General features: G+C 60.2%; 1 protein-coding gene across 1 annotated transcript; it reads right to left on the reverse strand.

Moving 5' to 3' along the window:
- Positions 1-554: 554 nt before the first annotated feature.
- LOC132318544 (RIMS-binding protein 3A-like) lies at positions 555-2,564 on the reverse strand (the record flags this gene model as incomplete). Its single annotated transcript, XM_059826138.1, has 3 exons — positions 555-983; positions 1,170-1,691; positions 2,046-2,564. Coding segments are annotated over 3 exons (1,470 nt in total), but the record flags the coding sequence as incomplete, so codon positions are not given.
- Positions 2,565-9,572: the final 7,008 nt, after the last annotated feature.

Below are 9,572 nucleotides of genomic sequence, written 5' to 3' on the forward strand. Positions count from 1 at the left end.
TGCTCCTCACCCCACCCCACCAGCGAGTGGGCTGGGGGTGCACGGGAAGTTGGGAGGGGACACAGCCGGGACAGCTGACCCCAACTGACCAAAGGGATATTCCATACCATATGACATCATGCTCAGTATATAAAGCCGGGGGAGGAAGAGGGAAGGTGGGGACATTCGGAGTAATGGCGTTTGTCTTCCCGAGCAACCGCTACGCGTGATAGAGCCCTGCTTCCCTGCAGATAGCTGAACACCTGCCTGCCGACGGGAAGTGGTGAATTAATTCCTTCTTTCGCTTTGCTTCTCCGCGCAGTGTTCTTTTGCTCTACCTATTAAACTGTTTTTATCTCAGCCCACGAGTTTTCTCACTTTTACTCTTCTGGTTCTCTCCCCCACCCCACCTGGGGGGAGTGAGTGAGCGGCTGTGTGGTGATTAGTCCGGCTGGGCTTAAACCACGACAAGTTCCCACACACATGGCTTGAGAGTGAGATGACACAGAGAGATCGTTCAGGAAAAATTTAATAAGAAGGTATAAGAAGACAGGACAGACAGCATCTGTGTCCTGCTACCAATCACTTGTCCCTGGAGAGTCTCCGCTGGCATCAGGTTGTCCCTCATCTGAAACTTCTTCAACAAGATTAGAGGGGACGAATCCTCTTGTGCCATCGGTCAGCTCTCCCACATACCAGCCGTCTTCATCCACGTCTCCAAAGACGTACACGTATTGTCCAGCAACTAGAGGAAGCTCTAGTTCAGGCCGCTCGTTGGGACCATCGAAAGGATCATAGCTGTATCGAGCTATGAACGCTCGAAGCTCTGCCGGTTGTTTTCTCATCGCCTCCAGCAGGAGGGACTCCTTGTCTGCTACCAGGTTAGCCTGGCACGGCCTGGAAACGCTACGCTTGGATCTTGCTCTTTCCAGCCGTTCCAGTTCCTGAAATAGCTGCTGGCGTTGTTCCTTTAGCTTCTCATACCGATCATTCAGTTCAATCAGCTGGGCTCGAAACAGTGGCAGGGTTTCTTGGAGTTCCCTCTGCAAGCACGCGCCTTCCTCTTCTTTCCTCTGGAGCGCTAGCTTGGCCTCCTCATGTTCCTTCTCCAGCTGTTGACTTCTTTCTGCCATTTCTCTCATGGCTTTCAGTTCACGCTCTGCTTCTTCCAGTTGGCTTTGAAGACAGACGTTTCTTTGGATGGCAGAATCTCGCTCGCCTGCCACTCGTGCTAGTAGTCCTTTCAGGTCAAGGTTTTCCGCTTGAACCTCTTCTGTCAAAGCCATCTGCCCACGGAGGCGAGCATTTTCTTGAGCCAGGCGGGTGTTTTCATTTGTCATCTCCGTGAGCTGCACCTGTAACTGCTCACGAGTTCGGCTGTGGGTGCTCACATCATAGGAGCCCTCTTCGTCTGCAGCCACTTGGGCCTGAAGCTCCACAGCCGCCTTCCGTGAGGAGTCGTCCTGCTTGTCCTGCGCCAGCAAAGCTCCGTCAGCCTCTCCTGTTTCTCCATCGCTCTGCTGAGGAAACGATGCCACACACAGTTCCTCAGTAGAGCGTTGGATGGGCAGTGGCACTCGAATATTGATCAGGCGATTGCTGGCCACCTGCAGTTGCCTGGATCTTTCTTCCAGCCGCGAGGCGAGGCCAGCTAGTTGAGCACTTTTCTGCCGCAGCCAATCTGCCTCCTTGCGGGCTTCTGGAGAGCCTTTCTTTTTCAGGAGGCGGCTCTCCATCTCAAGGGCCCTCTCTTGCCTCTCCAGGTCTTCCAGAAGACGCTGCAGGTGGGTGTTCTGCTCCAGGAGCTGGCTGCACGTGCTGCCAAGCAGCACCAAGTCTTCCGCCTCTGGCACCTGGAGCTGAGCATCTGCCACTGCCTTGCATGTTGTTTGCTGCCCAGCACTGTGGCTTTCGGGCAGTCTTTCCTGTAGTGCCGCCAGGGCCCGGGGCCCGTTTCTGCCAGAAGAGCAGGAGCTCTGCATCTCCTGATGGCCCTGGTGCGCAGGAGGGCCTTCGGGTTGGGCCGTGCTGGGGGAGGCGGGCAGCTCGCCCTCCAGCTGCTGCAGGATGTATTTGGTGAAGAGTGTCCTCTCCAGCTGCAGCTGGTTCTGGAGGTGGTGGATGCGGGCGGGCTGGTAGCCATCTCTCTCCCAGCAGAGCTTGCTGAGGACATCCTGGAGCTTGCTCCGGGCCTCCCTGCCGCTGCTGCTGGGCCTCACCATCTCCTCGGCCAGCTGCCGCTGCAGGGCCCGCGTCTGGCCAAGGGCGGTGGTGCACTCGTGCCGCAGCAGCTCCTGTTCCTCGCGGAGCTCAGCCTCCTTCCAGCGCAGCAGCTGGCGGGTCTCCACCACCCGCTGCCGCTGGTTCAACTCCAGAAGCCGCTGCACCTCCTGAGCCTGTCGCTGCTCCCACTCGGACTGGAGCCGCTCTGCCAGGAGCTGCTGCTCCCTGCCCAAAGCCGCCTTCAGCTCCCGCGTTTCGGTAGCGAAGCAGCGGCGCAGCTCCTGGGTGCGGTGCCGCTCTTCCTCCAGCTCAGCCCGTAGCGCTTCCAGCTCCCGCCTCTGCTCCTCCTTCTGCGCAAGGCTGCTGGGGGCCTGCACCGGGCCCCGGCGGGGCGAGGGGCGGCTGCGCGCCACGAGCCCCCTGCCCACAACATCCCGCGTCATTGCGACGGCCACCAAACGCTGCTGCCCAAGGTCAGCAAGTGTTGCGTTCCTGGGGCTGCGAAGCCAAGACAGCGTCTGCCACGGCCGGGGCGGGTGAGCGTGGCCTTATGTGAATGTCCTGGCCCCGAGCTCACAGTGGAGGGGAGGGGCAGCATGGCCTTATATGGTAGGACCTGGCCCCGAGCTCACAGTGGAGGGGAGGGGCAGCATGGCCTTATATGGTAGGACCTGGCCCCTCTGCGCACAAAGGAGGGCGGGCGGCATTTTCCCCCAGAACAACGAGAAGACAAAGATGGGTTCCAAGCCATGCGCAAGAGAACCAAGTGACCTCTTCTGTACAAGTGGGTTTGCTGCTAGAAGAAACCAGACCAAGCTGGCTGAAAGCGGCAAAGTTGCAACAAAACTGTGCAAACAGCTATTAAATATTTCACCCCCACCTTGACATTCCTCTTCAAGACTGCCCTCAGAAATGGCCGGGGGGTCATATGGAGCTGTGAGCAGCCCCGGCCCACGCAGCACCCTCTGCACAGCAGAAGGAGCCTGCCCTGCCGGGGCTTGCTCTTCCCAGCCACAGCTGCTCCCCAAAATGCTGCGGGCGGCTCCCCGGGCAGGCTGAGTGCTGACCCTGGCAGGCGGCAGAGCCCCTGCCCCAGCACACAGCCCCCCGGGGCGTAGGGACCCTGCTTGGAAGGACTGTCCTGGGCAGCCCTGGGTGCACAGCCAGCTTCACGCCCCGCATCAGCCGTACCCGGGAGAAGGCAGCTCTCATGGCCTGTCCCTCTGACGATGCAGTAGGGAAGCCGTGCTCAGCAGCATGTCTTCCGGCAACCTGGATAAACTGTGAGGCTTGTTCAGACAGATGCCTTGGCTGTACCGGATTTTGGAGAGCCCTCCGGGATATTCATGTGCACTGCCCTGCAGCCAGCATCTTACCATGTAAAGACCTGTGAAGATTTCTCCCACCCTGGGAGCTCGGCTGTCCTGCCGCTAACCTCTCTCTGCGTCGCTCCGCTCCCCTCGCTGCCTGCAGGCAGTGCCCTCAGCCCTGCTGCGCTTTGCAGGGCAGCTGCTCCTGGGCAGAGCTGTCTCTCGCAAGCAATGCCCGCTTGCTATGAGCTGCCTCCGTCCCTGGAGCCCAGCCCAGCTCAGGAGCAGAGGCCCAGCCCAAGGCGTCACTTGCTCTGCCCCTTCTGGGCTCCCTGGAGATGTCCCAGGGGCTCCAGGGCTGACAGCTCCTGAAAGGCAGCAGAGTCACCCTTGGGGAAGGGAATTTTGAGCTGACTGCGCTAGTCACCGATTGTCCCTCTCTGAAGAGTGGAGAGAGACCGATTCCAAAAGCATGGTTTGTCCTTCCACAGCATGGCCGTCTATGGGAGCTGTAAACGTTCCCCTCTGGACACGGATATTCTTGAGCCGAAACAAAAAGAACATGCAGGCCGTGACAGGGAGCTGTTGGTTGGCCCTTGTGCCAGGCGGGGATTCAGCTGAAGCAATGCAGACATCTCATCCCCAGCTGGAAGCCCTCGGGAGGAAGCAGCATTCAGCTCCCCCCATGCAGCCCACAGACCCCCACTGTTAAGGGGTGTCAAGCCTGGCCACCACTTCCAGCCACTCCGGCCCAGCACCCCCTCGTGCCATGCCGCTGGAGCCCAGTACAGACCAGGAGCACCCAGTAGAGTTCTGCCTGGCTGCTGGAGCCCAGCCCGGTGCCTGGGGACCTGGAGCCTTTGCCCAGGCTGAGGGATGCAGCCACTTTTCCGCGTGCAGCTGTTACTTGTAGCGAAGCTGAGCGTGCATCCCAGAGATTCACATGCACAGACGCACAGACGCACGGACGTGGACACGCAGAGGACACTGACACGGCCAGTCACACAGACTGCCACAGATGAGGCGCTGCCGTCAACAGCACCCACACGCAGGACTCACATAAAACACAAACAGAGGCGGCCATGCCCCCTCCTCCTCGTGGGCTGCCAGAGGCAGGAGGCCGCTAGTGTAGGCACACCCACACACACACATGCCCACACGACACTCTCTACCTTCACAAGCGCACGCATGTGCATGGGTCCCCTGAGTACTGGCAGAGCCCCCCTTGGTCCCCCGGTACCCCTGCCCGGACCCCGGCCCTCTGACCCATCCCACAGGTCCCCTACTCGCTGCCTGGTCCCTCTAGGTGCTCCCTGCAAACATTCAGCACTCCCACATCTGTCCCGCAGGCACCCAACACTCGCCCGTCTCCCCAGGTGCCAGCGTGGGCCCTCTGCCTGCCTGATATCCCAGTCCGGACGCGAGGCCCCGCCTAGTCACCAGCTGCTCCAGCTTGAAGTTTGCTGGTGAAATCACACGCACACCCCCTGCACCCCGGGTTTGGGGAAGATGCAGACACTCACAGAGCCTCTTACTTGCCTCCCTTGTGCTGGTCCCCCCCTGAGGTGGTTTTCAGGACACACACCGTTCCCAGCCCCGTGCCTGCTGGCCGAGACCCCCACTCGCTCTAGTAGCTGCACCGGGACCCATACCAGTAGCTGGCACCACAAGCCAGGGCTGCCTACACCCCCTGCTTGGCTGCGGTAGCTGGCAGCCAGTCCACCCACGCCAGCTCCCCCTGTAACCGGCACATCGTCCTTCCAGTTCCCACACACATGGCTTGAGAGTGAGATGACACAGAGAGATCGTTCAGGAAAAATTTAATAAGAAGGTATAAGAAGACAGGACAGACAGCATCTGTGTCCTGCTACCAATCACTTGTCCCTGGAGAGTCTCCGCTGGCATCAGGTTGTCCCTCATCTGAAACTTCTTCAACAAGATTAGAGGGGACGAATCCTCTTGTGCCATCGGTCAGCTCTCCCACATACCAACCGTCTTCATCCACGTCTCCAAAGACGTACACGTATTGTCCAGCAACTAGAGGAAGCTCTAGTTCAGGCCGCTCGTTGGGACCATCGAAAGGATCATAGCTGTATCGAGCTATGAACGCTCGAAGCTCTGCCGGTTGTTTTCTCATCGCCTCCAGCAGGAGGGACTCCTTGTCTGCTACCAGGTTAGCCTGGCACGGCCTGGAAACGCTACGCTTGGATCTTGCTCTTTCCAGCCGTTCCAGTTCCTGAAATAGCTGCTGGCGTTGTTCCTTTAGCTTCTCATACCGATCATTCAGTTCAATCAGCTGGGCTCGAAACAGTGGCAGGGTTTCTTGGAGTTCCCTCTGCAAGCACGCGCCTTCCTCTTCTTTCCTCTGGAGCGCTAGCTTGGCCTCCTCCTCATGTTCCTTCTCCAGCTGTTGACTTCTTTCTGCCATTTCTCTCATGGCTTTCAGTTCACGCTCTGCTTCTTCCAGTTGGCTTTGAAGACAGACGTTTCTTTGGATGGCAGAATCTCGCTCGCCTGCCACTCGTGCTAGTAGTCCTTTCAGGTCAAGGTTTTCCGCTTGAACCTCTTCTGTCAAAGCCATCTGCCCACGGAGGCGAGCATTTTCTTGAGCCAGGCGGGTGTTTTCATTTGTCATCTCCGTGAGCTGCACCTGTAACTGCTCACGAGTTCGGCTGTGGGTGCTCACATCATAGGAGCCCTCTTCGTCTGCAGCCACTTGGGCCTGAAGCTCCACAGCCGCCTTCCGTGAGGAGTCGTCCTGCTTGTCCTGCGCCAGCAAAGCTCCGTCAGCCTCTCCTGTTTCTCCATCGCTCTGCTGAGGAAACGATGCCACACACAGTTCCTCAGTAGAGCGTTGGATGGGCAGTGGCACTCGAGTATTGATCAGGCGATTGCTGGCCACCTGCAGTTGCCTGGATCTTTCTTCCAGCCGCGAGGCGAGGCCAGCTAGTTGAGCACTTTTCTGCCGCAGCCAATCTGCCTCCTTGCGGGCTTCTGGAGAGCCTTTCTTTTTCAGGAGGCGGCTCTCCATCTCAAGGGCCCTCTCTTGCCTCTCCAGGTCTTCCAGAAGACGCTGCAGGTGGGTGTTCTGCTCCAGGAGCTGGCTGCACGTGCTGCCAAGCAGCACCAAGTCTTCCGCCTCTGGCACCTGGAGCTGAGCATCTGCCACTGCCTTGCATGTTGTTTGCTGCCCAGCACTGTGGCTTTCGGGCAGTCTTTCCTGTAGTGCCGCCAGGGCCCGGGGCCCGTTTCTGCCAGAAGAGCAGGAGCTCTGCATCTCCTGATGGCCCTGGTGCGCAGGAGGGCCTTCGGGTTGGGCCGTGCTGGGGGAGGCGGGCAGCTCGCCCTCCAGCTGCTGCAGGATGTATTTGGTGAAGAGTGTCCTCTCCAGCTGCAGCTGGTTCTGGAGGTGGTGGATGCGGGCGGGCTGGTAGCCATCTCTCTCCCAGCAGAGCTTGCTGAGGACATCCTGGAGCTTGCTCCGGGCCTCCCTGCCGCTGCTGCTGGGCCTCACCATCTCCTCGGCCAGCTGCCGCTGCAGGGCCCGCGTCTGGCCAAGGGCGGTGGTGCACTCGTGCCGCAGCAGCTCCTGTTCCTCGCGGAGCTCAGCCTCCTTCCAGCGCAGCAGCTGGCGGGTCTCCACCACCCGCTGACGCTGGTTCAACTCCAGAAGCCGCTGCACCTCCTGAGCCTGTCGCTGCTCCCACTCGGACTGGAGCCGCTCTGCCAGGAGCTGCTGCTCCCTGCCCAAAGCCGCCTTCAGCTCCCGCGTTTCGGTAGCGAAGCAGCGGCGCAGCTCCTGGGTGCGGTGCCGCTCTTCCTCCAGCTCAGCCCGTAGCGCTTCCAGCTCCCGCCTCTGCTCCTCCTTCTGCGCAAGGCTGCTGGGGGCCTGCACCGGGCCCCGGCGGGGCGAGGGGCGGCTGCGCGCCACGAGCCCCCTGCCCACAACATCCCGCGTCATTGCGACGGCCACCAAACGCTGCTGCCCAAGGTCAGCAAGTGTTGCGTTCCTGGGGCTGCGAAGCCAAGACAGCGTCTGCCACGGCCGGGGCGGGTGAGCGTGGCCTTATGTGAATGTCCTGGCCCCGAGCTCACAGTGGAGGGGAGGGGCAGCATGGCCTTATATGGTAGGACCTGGCCCCGAGCTCACAGTGGAGGGGAGGGGCAGCATGGCCTTATATGGTAGGACCTGGCCCCTCTGCGCACAAAGGAGGGCGGGCGGCATTTTCCCCCAGAACAACGAGAAGACAAAGATGGGTTCCAAGCCATGCGCAAGAGAACCAAGTGACCTCTTCTGTACAAGTGGGTTTGCTGCTAGAAGAAACCAGACCAAGCTGGCTGAAAGCGGCAAAGTTGCAACAAAACTGTGCAAGCAGCTATTAAATATTTCACCCCCACCTTGACATTCCTCTTCAAGACTGCCCTCAGAAATGGCCGGGGGGTCATATGGAGCTGTGAGCAGCCCCGGCCCACGCAGCACCCTCTGCACAGCAGAAGGAGCCTGCCCTGCCGGGGCTTGCTCTTCCCAGCCACAGCTGCTCCCCAAAATGCTGCGGGCGGCTCCCCGGGCAGGCTGAGTGCTGACCCTGGCAGGCGGCAGAGCCCCTGCCCCAGCACACAGCCCCCTGGGGCGTAGGGACCCTGCTTGGAAGGACTGTCCTGGGCAGCCCTGGGTGCACAGCCAGCTTCACGCCCCGCATCAGCCGTACCCGGGAGAAGGCAGCTCTCATGGCCTGTCCCTCTGACGATGCAGTAGGGAAGCCGTGCTCAGCAGCATGTCTTCCGGCAACCTGGATAAACTGTGAGGCTTGTTCAGACAGATGCCTTGGCTGTACCGGATTTTGGAGAGCCCTCCGGGATATTCATGTGCACTGCCCTGCAGCCAGCATCTTACCATGTAAAGACCTGTGAAGATTTCTCCCACCCTGGGAGCTCGGCTGTCCTGCCGCTAACCTCTCTCTGCGTCGCTCCGCTCCCCTCGCTGCCTGCAGGCAGTGCCCTCAGCCCTGCTGCGCTTTGCAGGGCAGCTGCTCCTGGGCAGAGCTGTCTCTCGCAAGCAATGCCCGCTTGCTATGAGCTGCCTCCGTCCCTGGAGCCCAGCCCAGCTCAGGAGCAGAGGCCCAGCCCAAGGCGTCACTTGCTCTGCCCCTTCTGGGCTCCCTGGAGATGTCCCAGGGGCTCCAGGGCTGACAGCTCCTGAAAGGCAGCAGAGTCACCCTTGGGGAAGGGAATTTTGAGCTGACTGCGCTAGTCACCGATTGTCCCTCTCTGAAGAGTGGAGAGAGACCGATTCCAAAAGCATGGTTTGTCCTTCCACAGCATGGCCGTCTATGGGAGCTGTAAACGTTCCCCTCTGGACACGGATATTCTTGAGCCGAAACAAAAAGAACATGCAGGCCGTGACAGGGAGCTGTTGGTTGGCCCTTGTGCCAGGCGGGGATTCAGCTGAAGCAATGCAGACATCTCATCCCCAGCTGGAAGCCCTCGGGAGGAAGCAGCATTCAGCTCCCCCCATGCAGCCCACAGACCCCCACTGTTAAGGGGTGTCAAGCCTGGCCACCACTTCCAGCCACTCCGGCCCAGCACCCCCTCGTGCCATGCCGCTGGAGCCCAGTACAGACCAGGAGCACCCAGTAGAGTTCTGCCTGGCTGCTGGAGCCCAGCCCGGTGCCTGGGGACCTGGAGCCTTTGCCCAGGCTGAGGGATGCAGCTGCCACTTTTCCGCGTGCAGCTGTTACTTGTAGCGAAGCTGAGCGTGCATCCCAGAGATTCACACGTACGGACGCACAGACGCACGGACGTGGACACGCAGAGGACACTGACACGGCCAGTCACACAGACTGCCACAGATGAGGCGCTGCCGTCAACAGCACCCACACGCAGGACTCACATAAAACACAAACAGAGGCGGCCATGCCCCCTCCTCCTCGTGGGCTGCCAGAGGCAGGAGGCCGCTAGTGTAGGCACACCCACACACACACATGCCCACACGACACTCTCTACCTTCACAAGCGCACGCATGTGCATGGGTCCCCTGAGTACTGGCAGAGCCCCCCTTGG

Source organism: Gavia stellata, chromosome 17 (genome assembly GCF_030936135.1).
Source record: "Gavia stellata isolate bGavSte3 chromosome 17, bGavSte3.hap2, whole genome shotgun sequence".
Taxonomy (NCBI): domain Eukaryota; kingdom Metazoa; phylum Chordata; class Aves; order Gaviiformes; family Gaviidae; genus Gavia; species Gavia stellata.